Source organism: Astyanax mexicanus, chromosome 1 (assembly GCF_023375975.1).
Source record: "Astyanax mexicanus isolate ESR-SI-001 chromosome 1, AstMex3_surface, whole genome shotgun sequence".
Classification (NCBI taxonomy): domain Eukaryota; kingdom Metazoa; phylum Chordata; class Actinopteri; order Characiformes; family Acestrorhamphidae; genus Astyanax; species Astyanax mexicanus.
The window spans coordinates 32,823,786-32,843,169 of record NC_064408.1 but is presented as its reverse complement, the minus strand read 5'-3'; the positions used below and the strand labels follow the sequence as shown (position 1 = coordinate 32,843,169).

The 19,384-nt window shown below is 39.3% G+C and overlaps 2 protein-coding genes across 2 annotated transcripts; both read left to right on the top strand.

The window, feature by feature from the left end:
* Window positions 1-744: 744 nt before the first annotated feature.
* Window positions 745-14,459, top strand: LOC125799919 (tripartite motif-containing protein 16-like). Its single transcript, XM_049476475.1, has 6 exons — window positions 745-1,411; window positions 1,745-1,840; window positions 2,362-2,595; window positions 2,789-2,948; window positions 11,470-11,526; window positions 12,477-14,459. Exons 1-6 carry the CDS (start codon window positions 818-820, stop codon window positions 12,737-12,739), a joined length of 1,404 nt encoding a protein of 467 aa, XP_049332432.1. The 5' UTR covers window positions 745-817; the 3' UTR covers window positions 12,740-14,459.
* LOC111195719 (uncharacterized) lies at window positions 5,019-9,558 on the top strand. Its single transcript, XM_049476468.1, has 2 exons — window positions 5,019-6,934; window positions 6,981-9,558. The coding sequence occupies exon 1, from the start codon at window positions 5,250-5,252 to the stop codon at window positions 6,918-6,920; it is 1,671 nt and encodes a 556-aa protein (XP_049332425.1). The 5' UTR covers window positions 5,019-5,249; the 3' UTR covers window positions 6,921-6,934; window positions 6,981-9,558.
* Window positions 14,460-19,384: the final 4,925 nt, after the last annotated feature.

The window sequence follows — 19,384 nt, the reverse complement described above, 5'->3', positions numbered from 1 at the left end:
GCTGTGTACTTGATGACGGAAAGTGTTGTTTCGAAAATATAGGAGCACATTTTCTTCCATCCGCTTTCTGAAACAAATAAACCACATATCTGAAGTCTAAACCCCTACATGCTCGCCTAAAAATAATTTAAAACATCATTTTAGCACACAGCAGTACTGTTTAGAAAACATACAGGTGCGTACAGTTATGTACCTTCTCCTCCTGCATTACACTGATACTGCTGTGAGGTGCATTCTGGGTTATGGGGCTGTAAGAAGTCCACAAAAGTCACCTTCCATGCATCCTCGATGAAGTGGGAGGAGCAAGAACACATCCGGGTATTAGTTGTGTACTTGGCTAACTGCGATCTTCTAATTGGAACAGTACTTGGGCTGCAGCTGATGACGTTTCCCGAGTCCACAAGAACACAAGTACACACAAGAACGCAGACTGAGAAACGGCCTTTGTCTCCTTAAGGCTACAGGCAGCCTATTACCCCTCAACACTCCCAGGTCCTAGTGTCCACCAGCAACACTGGAATCTGGATCTGATAATCAGATTTAATGATATGTTTTTTTGAGAAGAACAAACTCTTACAAGCTAAAGTTTATTTCATTCATTACTTTAAACTCGTGAGCTCCACCAATCACATCTATCCTCTCTTTCTCCTCCTCCTCTCTCTCTCCTCCTCCTCTCTTTCTCCTCCTCCTCTCTTTCTCCTCCTCCTCTCTGTGTCACTCTGAACAGCAGTAAAGCAGGAAGTCCCTCCTGCTCAGTTCAGAGTAAATGAAAGTGATCTCAGAGTGCTGCTCTCTCTCAGTCTAGAAGTGCAGGAAAATGGCAGAGGCCAGTATTTCAGTAAATCACGATCAGTTCAGCTGTCCAGTCTGTCTGGATCTGCTGAAGGATCCAGTGACTGTTCCCTGTGGACACAGTTTCTGTATGGTGTGTATTAATGGCTGCTGGGATCAGGAGGATCAGAGGGGGATCTACAGCTGCCCCCAGTGCAGAGAGACCTTCACTCCAAGGCCTGTTCTACGCAGAAACAACATGCTGGCTGAAGTGGTGGAGAAACTGAAGAAGAACACAGAACTCCAAGCTGCTTCTCCTGCTCCCCGTTACGCTGGAGCTGGAGATGTGGAGTGTGATTTCTGCACCGGGAGAAAACTCAGAGCCATCAAGTCCTGTCTGATGTGTCTGGCCTCCTTTTGTGAAGCTCATCTTAAACCTCACTATGAAGTTCCTGCTCTGAAGAAACACAAGCTGGTTAAAGCGTCCACCCAGCTCCAAGAGAAGATCTGCTCTCAGCATGACAGACTGATCGAGATCTACTGTCGTACTGATCAGAGATCTATCTGCTTATTATGTACAATGGATAAACACAGGGGTCATGATACAGTTCCTGCTACAACAGAAAGAACTGAGAAACAGGTAAGAACTATTAAATCATTCAGATTCAGATCATGACAATCAAATTCATAATCTACAATTAGTAGAATGTATCAGTTAAGCAATTTTGAGAAAATTATTTCTGTATATTAGTCTTTAAATTTTGAGGAAATGCAGTAAAGCTGTGTACAGAACTTTTCAGTAAACAGGTCAGATCAGTTAGAAAATATGTAACCAGCCAACACCCAACACCCACCTACCTGTCCTGTTTTGCTCATAGTACAACTCAGTAGAATAAGAGTGAAAGTAACACAAATCTCTGTAGATCATAATTCATAGAAATTCCTAAATATCATAAATTGTATGTGTTGATAGAATCAGCTGAAAGTGATGCAGAAGAAACTCCAGCAGAGAATCCAGGAGAAGCAGAAGAAGCTGCAGGAGCTGAAACAGACTGTAAACACTCTTAAGGTGAGAACTGAGAAACAATCTGACATAAAGTCACATTTTTTTCATATTAAAACTCTGCTGTTCAAAATGACAGATTAGCTAACTGACCAACATGTGTGCCACCTGGCCAAACACCTCAATGACTCATTAAAAAATATAATATGTTGTACTGACTGTGTGTGTGTGTGTGTGTGTGTGTGTGTGATTGTGTGTGTGTAATTGTGTGTAATTGTGTGTGTGTGTGTGTGTGTGTGTGTGTGATTGTGTGTGTGTAATTGTGTGTAATTGTGTGTGTGTGTGTGTGTGTGTGTGTGTGTGATTGTGTGTGTGTAATTGTGTGTAATTGTGTGTGTGTGTGTGTGTGTGTGTGTGATTGTGTGTGTGTAATTGTGTGTAATTGTGTGTGTGTGTGTGTGTGTGTGTGTGTGTGTAATTGTTTGTGTGTAATTGTGTGTGTGTGTGTGTGTGTAATTGTGTGTGTAATTGTTTGTGTGTGTGTGTGTGTGTGTGTGTGTGTGTGTGTGTGTGTGCGTGTGTAACAGCGCTCTGCACAGGCAGCAGTGGAGGACAGTGAGAGGATCTTTACTGAGCTGATCCGCTCCATTGAGAAAAAGCGCTCTGAGGTAACAGAGCTGATCAGAGATCAGGAGAAGGCTGAACTGAGTGGAGCTGAAGAACTCCTGGAGAAACTGCAGCAGGAGATGGCTGATCTAAAGAGGAGACACACTGAGCTGGAGCAGCTTTCACACACAGAGGATCACATCCATTTCCTCCAGGTAACTCTCACTGATCTCCAGAGGAAGCTGCTCCTCATCAAGCTTCTAAAACTCCTCTCAGCAAAAGTTCATGAAGCTCCAATAAATAAAGCTGTCTGGAATCCCAAGTTTCTCTTTAGTCTAATTTGCTCTGAGCTCCTTCATTTCTCTTCTCCACCTTTATCTTCCTCCACTGTGTTTCTTCTCTCTGTAGAGTTTCCAGTCTCTCTGTGTCTCTTCTGGATCTGAGGACTCTCCCAGCATCACTGTCCATCAACATCCCTCATTTGATGGAGTGAGGAAATCTCTCTCTGAGCTGAAAGAGCGACTAGAGGAATTCTGCAGAGAGGAATTCAGGAAAATCCCTCCACATGGTGAGAGCTGCTGTCCTGCTGTCAGACAGAAGAATACAAGTTATTTTATTCAGATCACTGTAGAGAAACAAACCCACTCACATTTCTTTACAGAGCTGCTGATGATATCCAGGGTTCTCTGTGATTACAGTATTAATATAGACATTTTATTTACTATCTAGAACCCTGAGTGAACCTACACGTGCTTTCTGCACTATTTTATTTTAGAATTTACTGCATGTTTCCCTCCATCATGAAGGAATGTTTAAAAATATCTTTCAGTTTAAAATCTTCTGAAAAAGATGATAAATCAGTGTCTCAGACATCAGACATCATTCATAACCAACTTTCTGTGAGGAGCTTTTAGATAAATGATCCTCTTCAGATATCTGGATCTATTCTACACCACTGTATTCTATTCTATTCTTTACTTTTACAGTGGTATTAAAATATGTATCTGGCACAAAGTATTGTCAGAAGTATTGGGACACCTTATTAAATTATATTACATTACATTACATTTGGCAGACGCTTTTGTCCAAAACAACTTACAATAATGATGTACATAGAGTAATAGAAGTTTAAGGAAAAAACATGTTTTTTAACAGGGCCTAAAGGAGACCTAATGGAAATAGTGGAATAATGGAGGAAAGGAGGGGAAAAAGGAAATGAGGTTAGAAGCAGTTAGTTTGTTAGAGGTGTTAGGAGAGTAAGTGCTCTTTGAAGAGCCCTGTTCTCAGGGTTGTTCTGTCATCACCTTGTAGGAGATTGTAAGCGCTTTGAATTTGATACGAGTAGCAACTGGTAGCCAATGGAGCTCAAAGAGCAGTGGGGTCACATGTGCCTGTTTTGGCTTTGTTTTGGTTTGAAGACCAGGCGCACTGCTGCATTCTGGCGCACTGCTGCATTCTGGGTTATCTGGAGTGATTTTACTACACAGACCAGGAGACCAGTTAGTACGGCATTGCAGTAGTCGAGGTGTGAGATGACGACTGCTTGTTTAGGGAGTTGGGTGGTTGCATTAGAAATGATCAAATTTTTCTGATGTTATAAAGAGCGTCAGGATCGAGCAACTGAGGCCACATGGTGAGTAAAGGAGAGCTGGTCATCAACCAAAACACCCAGATTCCTAGCAACCGTTGTTGGGGAGAGTGAGAGCGAATCGATGGTTATGGTGAAGTTGTGTTGGATAGATGGTTTTTCTGGTATAACCAGAAGTTCAGTCTTTGAAAGGTTTAGCTGGAGGTGATGCTCCTTCATCCATGAGGATATGTCTGAGAGACACTGTGATATCCGTGCAGAGATCAAAGAATCTTCAGGCCAGAATGACAGATAGAGCTGGGTGTCATCAGTAAAGCAATGGTAGGAAAAGTAATGTCAGCAGATAACCTGACCTAGAGAGGTGGTGTATATGAAAAAGAGAAGGGGTCCCAGTATTGCGCCCTGGGGGACCCCAGTGGATAATGAGTGGGCTGAGGATAGCTGTCCTTGCCATGACACCTTGAATAAGTGCCCAGTGAGGTATGATTTAAACCATGACAGCACATTGTCTGAGATCCCCATGTTTGAGAGTATAGTTAGGAGGAAGTCATGGTTGACTGTGTTGAAAGCGGCCGAGAGGTCCAGCAGAATGAGCACTGAGGACTGTCCTGCAGCTCTGGCAATTTTTAATGCTGCTCTCACAGAAAACAGAGCCGTTTCCGTGGAGTGTCCTTTTTAAAACCTGATTGGTTCTGGTCCAGAAGGTCATTCTGGGAGAGGAAACCAGAGACCTGATTGAGAACAGCTCTTTCTAATATTTTAGAAAGAAAAGGTAGTAGTGAGACCGGTCTGTAGTTATCAACCTGGGCGGGGTTGAGAGAAGGCTTTTTAAACAGTGGTGTCACATGTGCTTATTTCAAAGCAGTCAGGAATACACTGGAAGTTAAGGAGGCACTGATCGTGTGAGTAATAGCTGGAATGATTGCAGGTGCAGTGGTTTGTAGTAGGTCTGTAGGAATTGGGTCAAGTGGACACGTAGTAGGACGGCTACGTGTTAGGAGAGCCAGTGTCTCGCTCTCAGTGATGCCTTTGTGATGCCTTCGGGCCGTTCAGACGCTTCTCTGCTTAGCTCTGCTATCTCTGCTATCTTTCATACTTTTCTTTATTTTCAGATATTTTCGAGCTACAGTGTCTGAGCTCATTATTTAGATTAGCACTAGCACTACCATATTTTGTTTCTTATTTTATTTTTTTTCTAGTTTCTTTGGACATTTTATAGTAGAGCCATAGGCACAGGAATCAGAAAAGTTCCTGTAGAGTACTTAAGAAGAAATCTGCAAGATGCCTCCTTGTGTGGGTTCAGAGCACCTGTGCTGCCAGAACTGCTACAATCTTCTACAAAGAATGACTGTTTTGGAAACAAATTTTCGGTCCTTGTTATCAGAGTTTAAGGACTGGCATCTCTGCGCTGTTCGAGGACCAACGGAGTGTGGGAGTGCTGCCAGCGGACAACGGGCAGGGATTTTAACGGAGCAGCGAGCAGTGGAGACGAACAGAACTGGACCAGCAGATCATGTGGACATTCCTAATGTGAGTACAGCTGAAAGATATGGGCAAAACCAGCAATGGGTTCGCATTGGAGCTAAACCCAAACGCCATGCCACATACAGCTCTGTAGTATCCTCCACTCCTGCTAACATAGCACATCTGGCTAATGCTAATGCTAAAGCTATTGCTCGGAGATCAGAGCACAGAGCCAGAGGAAATCAGTTCCAGTCACTTAGTTTGCAAAATAGATTTGAGCCACTGCAAGACCTTAATGACTTTCCTAATACCAGCCAGTATGATACAGAAAGAACCAGAAGATTCAGCCATTCAAAACACCCCAGGAGAGCCACAGGGCTCCAGGCTGTGGCCACAGCAGACACCCTTGTTTTGGGGGATGACTCTGTTCATGGCATGAACAATAATCAGAAACTCATTGTTCGATGTGAGCCAAACATCACCGTTTCTGAACTGAATGAGAAGCTTCCAACACTACTGGCTGAATACAGAACAGTGAAACGGATCATTGTTCATGTTGGAAAAAACGATACAAGGAAAGAGGAGTCTGAGGTGTTAAAAAGGGACTTTAATGATCTTTTTACCACACTGCGCAAGTTCAACATTCAGACATTCATTAGTGGTCCTCTACCTGCAAGAGGCTGCAATATGTTCTCTAGGCTGCTGGCTTTAAACATATGGCTTCAGAAAACCTGCAGGTCAAACGGACTGAACTTCATTGACAATTTCAATCTGTTTTTTGGGAAGAGAGAGTTTTTCAGGAGAGATGGACTGCACACCAACAAGAGGGGAGTCAAATTCCTGTCAGAGAACTTCATTTTTTCTCTGTGCAACTTCTCTGTTCCCACTGGTGAAGACACGTCAGCTTTAACACCCAAGGACACTGTCTGCACTACAGAGACACAACATCCTCCCCCCACAGAGACTGCGGAGTTATCGGACGGGAGCCATGTTCTGCTGTATCAGCTGCCGGAAACACCGCAACTGCATGAACACTCCACACCATCCTCCATCTCCACCTCATCATCATCATCCTCCATCTCCACCCCATCATCACCCCACCTGAACTTCCCAGCAACCATGGAGAAGCTGGTATCTGCAGGGACAAGACTGACGCTTTCTCTGTCAGCGAGTCCTCAGGTACAGCGAAAAATCAGCACAACTTCTCCTCCACAGTCACCTACTGCCTCACGGACCCAGCAACCCCCATTCTCACCACCATTACACTCCCCAATCAAGGAGTTAGAAAAGGGGACCAAAATGAAGCCCAGTGAACATGAACATGAGGAAGTATTAAACAACCGCCGCCCCCCACAACCCAAAAAGAAGAGACAAGCTCCTAAACCACCGGACAGACAGCTTCGCTCTCGACTTCTTCACCAGCAGGAGCCCCTCCCACCTCCCTCCACCATAAGGGAAGAGGCCGCCACAAGTAATCCAGCAAACTGATATCTTTTGGGTCCGTGCTGCTACAATGGTGAAGTCAGCAGTACATGTTTTCAAAACAAGTACGGACCCTGTGTGCCAGTTATCTCCCCCATTCCAGTTCTTATCAGAAGCAGAAAGAACAGGGAGTATAGGTCAGATAATGTGAATATATCCAACTTGCAGTATATAAATTGTAACCCACAGTCTTTGGAACAAAATGCACAGGTTATTAAGTTAGCTCTACTAAATATCAGATCTCTTACAAACAAGTCCTATCTAATTAATGATTTTATTACAAATTATGGGCTTGAATTTCTGTTTTTAACAGAGACATGGTTAAATTCTTGTAGTGCTGAAAGTGTATTAATTGAGTCGGCTCCACCAAACTTTAACTTTTTAAATGTCTCACGTACCGGCAAGAAAGGTGGAGGTGTAGCTATGCTGTTTGATGATACTTTCCAATGCAAGCAGTTATCACTTGGTGACTTCACATCTTTTGAATATTTAGGTGCAGTTTTAAAAGGGACACCAAGAATATTACTAATAATTGTCTATAGGCCTCCAAGGTACAATGCTGATTTTATTGATGATTTTACAGATATGCTGTCTTTTATTTCTACTGAATTTGATCATTTTATTATTGCTGGTGATTTTAACATTCACATTGATAATCCCAAGGATAATTATGCCAGAGAACTCTATGATGTATTTGACTCTTTTGAACTCTCTCAGCATGTGACTGGAAGCACACACTGTCATGGTCACACCCTGGATCTGGTTATTTCGAAGGGTCTCAACATATCAACCTCTATTAAGGATGTTGCACTGTCAGATCACTACTGTGTCTTCTTAGAAATGTGGACTTCAATACACAGTGAAACCAGACAGATTAGGTACAAGAAAAGGCAGATAAATGACATGACAGCTGAACTTTTTGTGAGCAAAGTGTGCTCTGCACCATGCAAACCATCAGACTCTGTAGATACTCTGCTGGATAGTTTTAACTCGAAAACTGCTAGAGTTTTAGATGAGATTGCACCAGTTAGAGTTAAAACCATGCCATGCAAGCAGAAAGCACCATGGAGAAATGATGCTGCAGTTCAGCTCCAAAAGAGAGAATGCAGAAAAGCTGAGCGCAGATGGCGTAAAACCAAGCTTCACATTCACAAAGAAATTTTTAAAGATAGATTGCGTGATTACAACAAAATAATGTGCACATGTAGACAAACCTATTTCTCCAGCATTATTAACAATAATATTAACAATAGCAAAGTTCTTTTCACTGTGGTTGACAGACTAACTAACTCACCTATATATATGACCCCTGAGCTAGTTTCAACTGAGAGATGTAATGAGTTTGCTAAATTTTTTAATACTAAAATCCACAATATCAGACAAGCCATCAGTACATCTCTATCCACCAAGGAGCCCATGTGCTCTCCAAAACCATGCAAAAGCATCATAGTCAACATGTGCCAGTTTAGCACTATTAATGAAGAAGTTTTAATTGATACAGTGAGTCACCTCAAATCATCCACCTGCAGTCTTGATACATTACCAACCAAGTTTTTAAAGAATGTTTTTTACTCAATATCAGCAGACATTCTTCAAATTGTAAATACCTCACTCATGTCAGGTGTTTTCCCAAATGCATTAAAAACTGCCGTTGTGAAGCCTCTCTTAAAAAAGAAAAATTTAGATACAAACTTATTGAACAATTACAGACCAATCTCTAATCTACCATTCATTGGAAAAATAATTGAAAAAATTGTCTTCAAGCAAGTTATGCACTTCCTGTCCATAAATAACTGTCTAGACCAATTTCAGTCAGGTTTCCGGCCCAATCATAGTACTGAGACTGCGCTTATTAAGGTTATCAATGACATTCGCTTAAACACAGACTCAGGAAAAATGTCTATTCTACTGCTGCTTGATCTCAGTGCTGCTTTTGACACCATTGACCACAACATTCTCATAGATAGACTTGAGAACCGGGTTGGAATTTCTGGAACTGTCCTAAAATGGTTCAGTTCATACCTTCAAGGAAGGAAATACTTCGTGGAAATGGAAAATAATGTTTCTGAGACTGTGCCAGTGACCTGTGGTGTACCCCAGGGTTCAATTCTTGGGCCACTCTTATTTAATTTATATATGATTCCTCTGGGTGAAATCATGCGTGACTATGGGATATCTTACCACAGCTATGCAGATGACACTCAGATCTACATGGCCCTCTGCCCAAACAATTTCGGTCCCATTGACTCACTGTGTAAATGCCTTGAGCAGATAAATAAATGGATGGGACAGAACTTTCTGCAGTTAAATAAAGATAAAACAGAGATTATTTTATTTGGGAATAGTAATGAGAGGCACAGATTATCTGCCTATCTGGATTCAAAAAGCCTAAAATCTAAAGAACTAGTGCGTAATCTTGGTGTACAAATGGACTCTGATCTCACTTTTAACAGTCACGTCAAAGCCGTCACCAAATCAGCATTTTATCACCTAAAGAACATAAATAAGATCAGAGATTTTCTGTCTAAAGCAGACCTGGAGAAACTTATCCACGCCTTTATTTCTAGTAGGATTGATTACTGTAATGGACTCCTAACTGGACTCCCAAAAAAGACCATTAAACAGCTTCAGCTGATTCAGAATGCAGCAGCCAGAGTTCTGACTAGAAGTAAAAGAAGAGAGCACATCACCCCCATCCTTAAATCCCTGCACTGGATCCCAGTATGTTACAGAATAGACTTTAAGGTACTGTTACTGGTCTATAAATGTGTTAATGGTGCAGGACCAGCATATTTATCTGATGTGCTCCAGCAGTATGAGCCGAGCAGAACTCTCAGATCATCAGGAACTGCTCAGTTAGAGCCGCCTAAAGTAAAAACTAAACACGGAGAGGCAGCGTTTAGCTACTACGCTTCTCTTAAATTGAACCAGTTAACAGAGAGCATTAGAAGAGCTCCAACACTAAACATGTTTAAATCCAGACTGAAAACCTACATGTTTGATCAGGCTTTCAGCTCAGCTTAAAACACTGCAGCTCCGCCCACTTTTATTCTGTAACGGCACTTTTATATTATGTTTTATTCATGCTTTATTCTTATTAATTCCTTGTTGTTCTTTTACATGTTTTTAATTTAATTATCTTTGTTTTAATCATGTTTTAATCAATCATGCTTTATTCTTATTTTAGTTTTTATTTCCATTTTTACTGTTAATCTTTTACATGTTTTTTTTTATTTTTATTTTTTTTTTATTTGATTTCTCTGTGTATTTTCTAATTTGTAAAGCACTTTGAATGACCGTTGTGTATGAAAGGTGCTATATAAATAAACTTGCCTTGCCTTGCCTTGCCTTCGGTAGAGGGATACCGATCAGCAGAGCATGTAGTAGGACTGCTACATTTTGCATCAGTAAACTGGCTGCTGATGGCTGCCAGTAAAAATGAGGTTTGTGATGTGGAAGTGTTTCAGCTGTAAGGCAGGTAGCCGGAGAAGTAGGTGGAGGGTTGAGTAGTGTTTTAAATGTTGCAAATAGTTTCCGGGAGTCTGTGAGAGAGCTGATTTTTTGTGATACAATTCGGCTTTAGCAGTAGTGAGGCTGGCTGAAAGAGAAGCCTGGAGCAATTGGTAGTTTTTTAGGTCTGCATGTTTTATATTTGTGTTTTTTTTTTGCAATTTTCTGTCGATAGATCCCTGAGGTTATAATTTTTAAGCCGCGGCTGTGGGTTGTTTGAGCGGATGGCTCGAGATGTTAGTGGACAGAGGTTGTCCAAACAGGAGCTTAGCATGGAACACACTGTATTAGTGGCATCATTTACAATGAGAGATGAAAATGAGCCTAAGGGAGGCATATTATCAGTCACCAGCGAGGAGTACTGGTCTGATGAGAGGTCTGTAAAGCAGAACGAGACCATGGTAGGAGTAGGTGTTGGTATATTTGAAATAAGAACATTGAGCTGCATGAAATAGTGATCTAAGTCGGAGTCACAGTTACGAGTGAAGATGAGGTCTAAATTTTTACCAGCTTTATGTGTTGGAGGGCTGGGAACCTGCTCCAGATTGAAAGAGTGCATGAGAGATATGATGTTCATATCACCTAGAATGATCATGGGACAGTCTTGCTCTGGGATAGAAGACAGTAGTATGTCAAATTCATGTGTGAACTCGCCCATCTGTGCAGGAGGACGGTAGATGACAATAATGGAAAGTTTTGCTGGAGTATTAACCAGTGTTGTATGAGACTCAAATGAGGTGCAGGTATTTGCAGGTAGTAGCGGTTATTAAAACAACCTTATGAAATCAAGATTGTTAAAAAGAGTTAAATTTCTCTTTCTCTGTTCTGAAAAAACTTTTTACTAGATTTTGGAGCATTGCTGCTGCTACTGCTAGTCTCAGTGATGTCACTGTTTTAATAGATTTATTCTCTCTGTGATTGGACCCCAGAAAACAAAAGTAGATCACATGACGTTTATAGATTTTATACCCTGTCCTCAATCGATTCATTCAGGTCTGGATGTGTGTGTGTCTCTCTGTGTTTGTGTGTGTGTGTGTCTCCACAGCTGCAGCAGTCCAGATTTTACCCTCAGAACCAAAAACCAGAGAAGACTTTCTGCAGAGTATGTATAACACACACACACACTCACACACACTCACACTCACACACACACACGCACACACACACCACATACAACACTCACACAAATACAAACACACCATCACACAGATTCCCTCACAACACACACACTTTCTCACACACATACAACACTCACACACACTGTCTTTGACAATTTCCCTCTCAACACACAGAGACAGACATATAAAAACACACACAATTACACGCAAATGAACACACACGCAAACACACTCTCTCACACAAACAGTCAGAATACCTTAATTCTGTTCTGTTCTATTATTTTATGTTGATTGTGTTGCACTGTTGTGTGTGCGTGTGTGTGTGTGTGTGTGTGTGTGTGTGTGTGTGTTTGTGTTTGTGTGTGCACTTGTGTGTGTGTGTGTGTGTGTGTGTGTGCACTTCTGTGTGTGTGTGTGTGTGTGTGTGTGTGTGCACTTCTGTGTGTGTGTGTGTGTGTGTGTGTGCACTTCTGTGTGTGTGTGTGTGTGTGTGTGTGCACTTGTGTGTGTATGTGTGCACTTCTGTGTGTGTGTGTGTGCACTTCTGTGTGTGTGTGTGTGTGTGTGTGTGTGTGTGTGTGTGTCTGCAGTTGCAGCAGGAGAGATTTTACCCTTAGAACCAAAAACCAGAGAAGACTTTCTGCAGTGTAAATATAACACACACACACACACACACACACACACACAAATATACACACACACACACACACACACACACACAAATATACACACACACACATACACACACACAAATATACACACACACACACACACGCACACACACACACACACACACACACACTCTTACATAAACAGTCACACAGCATACAATACTCTCACACACGTACACACAAACACACACACACTCACAAATGCACACAGACACACACACAGATAAATAAAATACTGTTTTTCTTTTCTTTGTTGTTTGTAGATTTCTGTCGGCTGACTCTGGATCCAAACACAGCAAATCGTTCTCTCATTCTGTCTGAGAAGAACAGAGTGGTGAAGAGGAGTAATAAAGTTCGGTCATACTCTGATCATCCAGAGAGATTTGATAGCTGGTATCAGGTGTTGAGTAAGGAGAGTGTGTGTGGACGCTGTTACTGGGAGGTTGAGTGGAGCAGTGGAGGGTGTGTGTTCATCTCAGTCTCATATAAAGGGATCAGTAGGAAAGGAGGGGGTGCTGATAATTAGTTTGGACGCAACAGTCAGTCCTGGAGTCTATACTGTTCTTCCTCTCCCTCTTTCTTACACAACAACATTCAGACTGATCTCTCAGCTCCTCCATCCTCCAGAATAGGAGTGTATGTGGATCACAGTGCAGGAACTCTGTCCTTCTACAGCGTCTCTGATACAATGACCCTCCTACACACACTCCACACCACATTCACTCAGCCCCTCTACGCTGGATTCTATATTGGTGGTGGATCCTCTGTGAGGTTATGTGATAAAAACTGATCATCTATTAAATTGTGGTCACTTTATAAACAGATTCAGAGAATAACTCACTGATTTATTACAGTTTTTCTCAATTGTTTACACACAAGTTCTGATACTTAAGACACAATGACCACAACATATAACTCACAAACCAACCCCCTGAACCAGTTCTGCTAAACTACAAGCACAATTCCTGCTTTAACTCAAATTGCAGTTTTTTTTAAACACTACACACTTTTTAGGCATTTTGCACAAATTTAATGAAGAAAATCGCTTGTTTTCACAAGGAACACACTGTTATTCAAAACTCTAAAGTGAGTTACTCTACTATACACACAGACTCGTCACATGGAGAAACACCTTTCACACAGATTTACAATCAGCAATCAGAGCTTTAGCATGAAGTGATGAGGATATGTCCTGATGTTTAACCAGGAAAAACTAAATGTGGATGAAGTTCTGTGGCCAGAATGAAACAGAAGAGAGGAAACAGCATAGTTTATTTTTACTGTAACTTTATACAGTAAATCATTCTGTGGTTTTGTATGTAGACACTGTATGTGGAACTTTGTGTTGATTGGGATGTACGTTGTGTTCATTGTTTTTTGTGAATAAAACTTTAATATATTTGTTTAAAACAATATTCTAAAATATTTTACAGCATAGTTCTGTACGTAGTGTCTGTATTAAGAGTAAAACTGAACATAAAAAGGACTAAGTCATTATGATGAATAGAGAAGAAGTGTTTTTATTCATCATAGTGTTTTACATTGAGCTCATTAGTGTTGAACTGGTTCTTATAAATTTATATTCATATGATGGTTTGTGTTTCATCTGAACACAAAACACCATTTTGAGAAGAGAGAACTTTGTTTAGAATGTAAAGTTTAATTTTGCAGGAAAATTGAGAGGTTTTGCTCAGTGTGTGTGTGTGTGTTTGATTTGTGTGTAGATTTTAGAGAATATGAGACATGCTTTCAGAAAATGTGTGTAAATAATGGAGAAAAACTGTAATGATCCACGTTTTTATAAAGATCATTTCCAGACTGTGTGAAAGTGAACACTGGTGATGGTGGGAGGAGTTAAAGGTGAGAGTGAGAGTTCAGCTCAGTGTTAGAGCTGCTCTTCAGTATAGAAGTGTGGAATATGAGGAGATTTTATTACTATATAAAGATAAAGAACAGTTAGTGAATTATATGTAGATTCATATATAAATAAATATATTGTTTATTCTCGTATGATTTAAACACACTGCTGCAGATTCAGACTTTGATTTTATGTGATCATCAAAATATTGTGTTAAAATATTTACAGTAATATGCAGATTAGACTATAAGCTTCATTAAGAGAAGAATGAAACTTAAAATTGAATTTCTATTCTGAATATGTATCAGAAAATACATGATGTTATGATTCCTGATATTAATATTGATTTATTGTGTTTGACTATTGATAATAAAGCTTTAGATGAGAATATGATTGTTCTTCTTCTTCTAGTTTCAGGTAGAAAGTGCTGTATGGGTGGGGGGTCTACTGATATTGGACCCTCTACTCTTTTGCAGTGAACTTTTACCCCCTGCTTTTAGAAGCTCTTGAAACTTGAAAACAGTTATATATTTATGCAAATTATATGCACTAGTTGAAAAGATCAAATACACAACTTCTCATTGTTTGTATTAATATTACAGATATTCAGATGTCTCTGATTGGTTTTTAATTCATATTAAAAATATTAATAATCATAACTAAGCAGAAAATCATTGGATAGAATATATCAATATGGATACATCATCATTTCTAATGATCCTCTTCTTGTTGAGATCAGACAGCTTGTTGTCCTGCAGTTCATCTTCTTTCAGCTTCAGCTCATTTCACAGCTCACAGTAGAACTGTTCTAATAACAGCTTTCAGCAGAACATCTCAGTCCTTTAAATTCAATTATCATCATCCTTCTTCTTCCAAACAGCTCCAATATCTGAATATTGATTATCACACAGATAAAGAGCTTCAGATTAATTCCTTAAACTCCATTAATCTAATGATGGTTCCAGAGTTGAGTTCTTCACATTTTTCAATTCATACCTTCTATATAGTTCATAAGAAAATACAGGATGATGGTGTCAAAAGAAAAAAGAAACTTTCTTCTTTCTTTTTTATACAAGTATAAAAGTATAAGTATAAATATTTGTAAATTAAAGAAAATGTTTTCAATCAAATTAAAGGGCTGCTTCTCAGAATTATGAATTCATGAAATGTTATTCTGTCACTTGTTTAGATTTTTGTGTATTATAGAAAAAGTATTTGAAATTCATAACCACTGATTTCTGAATAAATTAATACACTTTTATTCTTGTATAAATGTGACCCCTGTTATGTTCATCTTCTGCTCTGGCTGGTAATGATGGACACAGGTTGGGATGATGAAGCTTTATTTGTCACCTGCAATAAATATGGCAACCACAGCACAAATAGATCATACATGCATCCTCTACTGTACAATAACACAATATGCACAAACATACAATATACATATACAATTATATATGTATATAAACTAAGATGATTTTATATTTATATATACAATGATACAATAAAAAACACACGTGATTGCATATTTTTGAATGGTTATGTCTAGTTTTTATGTAAATTTTTAGTTCTTTATATATATAACAATGTCTTCTTTTATATTTTCACTATTGTAAATTTTACTGCTATGCATCATTTTAATATATAAACCCATATAACTGTAGGTACAACACAATTAAAACACGTATAACTGGCGCCACCTGGTGGTGAATGAAACTTAAGGTATTGCATGGTGAAGCTTTTTCTTTTCAACAAACATAACAATGTTCTATGAAAGATATTTCCAAATAAACACAACTAACCCACCCTTCACCACACACTCCCACTCCCACCCCACCGACACCAGTCCACCCACACAGTGCTATTAAAGTCCAGGGAAGAAAAGAGAAAAAAAGGGGGCAGAGCAAAGCAGAGCCAGCATACTAATATAATTACAGATTCACAAATACACTCTGTAATAGTAACTCAATTATGGTTATCAGATACAAATATTGTCCTGGATTTTAAATATGTTATAAAATCTCCCCAATATTCATGAAACAGTTTAGATTTTTTTCTTATATTGAAAAGGATTCTTTCTGGTGGGATATAGGAGGACAGCTCTTTCAGTCACAGTGAGAGATTAGGAGGTTCAGGTAATTCCCATTTGATGGTAATAATTTTTGAAGCCAGGAGTCTATTTTTTGCCATCTTAATAAATCTAAGGTTGATCCCTTTCTGGTCTTGAAATATTGATTCATCTCCTAGCAAGATGAGTCTGGGTGACAGAGTTAAATCCACTTTAGTAACATTTAGAACTGCCCTCCAATACTCCTCCAAATCTGGAAAAGACCACAGCATCACTGTCAGTTTATCAACGCTCACTTTACATCTGGGTCAGTATACTGAGCAGTCATTATTCATGTGGTCGAGCCTTTCAGGAGTAAAGTACATCTGATGAATGATATTAAACTGAATTAACTTGTGGCGACTATTAAAGGAGAAGGATGGTGCTTAAAATCCTAAAATCAAATAATTAAAAACACTGAACGAGACTGGGACATAACTGCAGTGAATATGGGAACCACAGGATGAACAGGATGAACGTGTTTTGGTCAGAATTCAGCTATAAAGACAGGGTAGTGTTAGCATAGCATGCGCTTATTATTAAAATCTGATTTATTACTATATAATAACACGTTCTAGAAAAAAACCCAATAGGTTTACTGGTCTCTTGTATTTAATGCAATACAATTTAATGTATTTGATTCACCTCCATCCACACCACAGACCTGCTGTACACACATGCATGTGAGGGTGTGGGGTGGAACTGTGTTCCCCTGATAAATGATCCTGTACCTTATTATAGTCTCACCTGATCATTTCTAATGACTGGCCACTTCTGACAAAAGGTAAAATAAAAACAAACTTTAGTGAAAAAAAGTTTAAGAAAGCCCCCAAACCTGTGCTGCACCTACAAGTGGTGTCTTCTATTCATCAGCCAATTTTCACCCAACACTCCACCACTACGCACTGACTAAACCACTCAGATTTAATGAGGTGGGAGAAACCCCAACAGAAGTATGAAGAACCCCAAAAGACTGGTATCAAAAATATACACTTATATTAACACAGTTAAGATACACTCATATATTAATACATTTAAAAAAATAAAACATATATTAATTAATTTACTGAATTAACTGACAATGACACTGAACACTAAAGTGCACAATACACTAGTTTATTTTATTTCAGTAATTCAATACAAAAAGAGAACTGCATATATTATATAGATTCATTACAGAGTGATCTAGTTAAAGTGTTTATTTCTGTTAATGCTGATGTTTATGGCTTGTAGCCAATGAAAACCCAGAAGTCATTATCTCAGAAAATTAGAATATTATAAAAGACCAAATGAAAAAAAAGATGTTTAACTCAGAAATGTTGGCATTGTACTGAAAAGTATGTACAGTAAATGCACTCAATTCTTTTGCATTAATTACTGCATCAATGCGGCATGGCAGGGAGGCTTACACCATAATCATTACCAACCAACATTAACAGAAATAAACACTTTAAATAGATCACTCTGTTTGTTAAGAATCTATATAATATATGCATTTAACTTTTTGTTTTGAATTACTAACATTAATTAACTTTTTGATATTATTTTAATTTATTGAGATAAACCTGTAATTTAATGCCTCTAATGGCTTCAAGAACAACATTATACATTGATTTTAAACTTTTTGTTTAATATTTATCATATTTATAGAATAGAACTTTGAATACTTTAAAAAACCTGTATTTTAGGACAGTTTATTGGGTTTATAGAGGTCTATTAAAATATTTATAAAGTTGTCAGAATATTTCTTTTTTACTTTCTACAGTATAGATTCTGTCCTCTGTAAACGCAAACTGATTCCTTCATATATTGCTTATTTTTTGGGACAAAGTGAACCCTACAGTAACAAAAGACTTACTTTCAAGCCTTAATGTTTTATTTTCTACAAACTCTGAAAAATAAGCCTTAAAAAATAAATAAATAATTAATAATACAAAAAAAAAAATACTGACATACCATGAAACTGTCAGTAACTTGAAAAATTATTGTGATTTTTGGTCAGACTGCCCAGATCTATTTACCCTTATAATTAATAATTCGTATTTCACTGAGCACAATAAATAAACATAAGCACAGGAAAATACTAATAATTAATTACAATTCTTGAAACAAAATCAACCAAAAAAACAAAAAAGAAAGCAGCAACCCAAATCTAAAGTCATACAAAAAAAGAGAATAAGTGCTAATTATTTTTTTGAAAATTTTACTTTCATTAAACACAATAAACCACAAAAGTGGCAACAATACGCTTCCATAGAAAACAGTGGCCATTCTCCTCAACAATCAGCCACGCTCTGTTCCCTTGTAGTCTGAACACATCTTCTCTCAGCACATGGAGGCAGAAGCACCCAACCTTCTCATGAACCCGAACAGCTTCTACTGTCTCTTACCACTGAACATCAGGGCGCAGTGGGTAGCACTTCCGCCTCACAGCAAGACGGCCTGGGTTCGATTCCCGGCTGGGGCGACCCGGGTCTTTCTGTGCGGAGTTTGCACGTTCTCCCCGTGTCTGCGTGGGTTTCCTCCGAGTTCTCCGGTTTCCCCCCACAGTCCAAAGACGGCACGTTCAGGCTAATTGGAACTTGGTTGAAAATTGCCCCTTAGGTGTGAGTGTGTGAGTGAATGTGTCTGTACTGTTACCGACCTACGAGTCCTCTTCTGAGGACGAGATCATAGAACCTTGTGAATAGACGTTACCTATCCTGCCACGAAATAGCTGACGAGCTGATGTGGCGTTGAACTCGACTAACCTGACCACTGAATACCACGAGTTCAGTAAAACACCTTCCAGCAGGAGTCTCCACTCCTCTTTCATACACACACCTGCACCAACATCAGCTCAGTTAATAAAACTACAATACCCAGCAGCACCTGCTCAGCTCTGTTCCTCTACTCCTCTCTCAAACACACACCTGCACCAACAGCAGCTCAGTCAATAAAACTACAATACCCAGCAGCACCTGCTTCTCTCACTGCTGCCGGTACTCTCCCACTAATGAGCTCACCTGTAATCTCCACTCTCTATTCTCTAAACCATCTATTTCCCCTCAAGCTACAGGCAGCCTATTACCCCTCAACACTCCCAGGTCCCAGGACTGATCTGATAATCAGATTTAATGATCTTTATTTTTGAGGCAGAAAAGAGAAGAACAAACTCTTACAAGCTAAAGTTTATTTCATTCACTACTTTAAACTGCTGAGCACCA

What these genes read in the sequence shown, in the direction of transcription:
- LOC125799919 (XM_049476475.1), top strand. Translation starts at nt 818, where the DNA reads ATGGCAGAGGCCAGTATTTCAGTAAATCACGATCAGTTCAGCTGTCCA. An exon ending in CAGAAAGAACTGAGAAACAG is followed by an intron (nt 1,412 to 1,744) that starts GTAAGAACTATT and finishes ATGTGTTGATAG; the next exon opens with AATCAGCTGAAAGTGATGCA. An exon ending in CAGAGAAGACTTTCTGCAGA is followed by an intron (nt 11,527 to 12,476) that starts GTATGTATAACA and finishes TGTTGTTTGTAG; the next exon opens with ATTTCTGTCGGCTGACTCTG.
- LOC111195719 (XM_049476468.1), top strand. Translation starts at nt 5,250, where the DNA reads ATGCCTCCTTGTGTGGGTTCAGAGCACCTGTGCTGCCAGAACTGCTAC.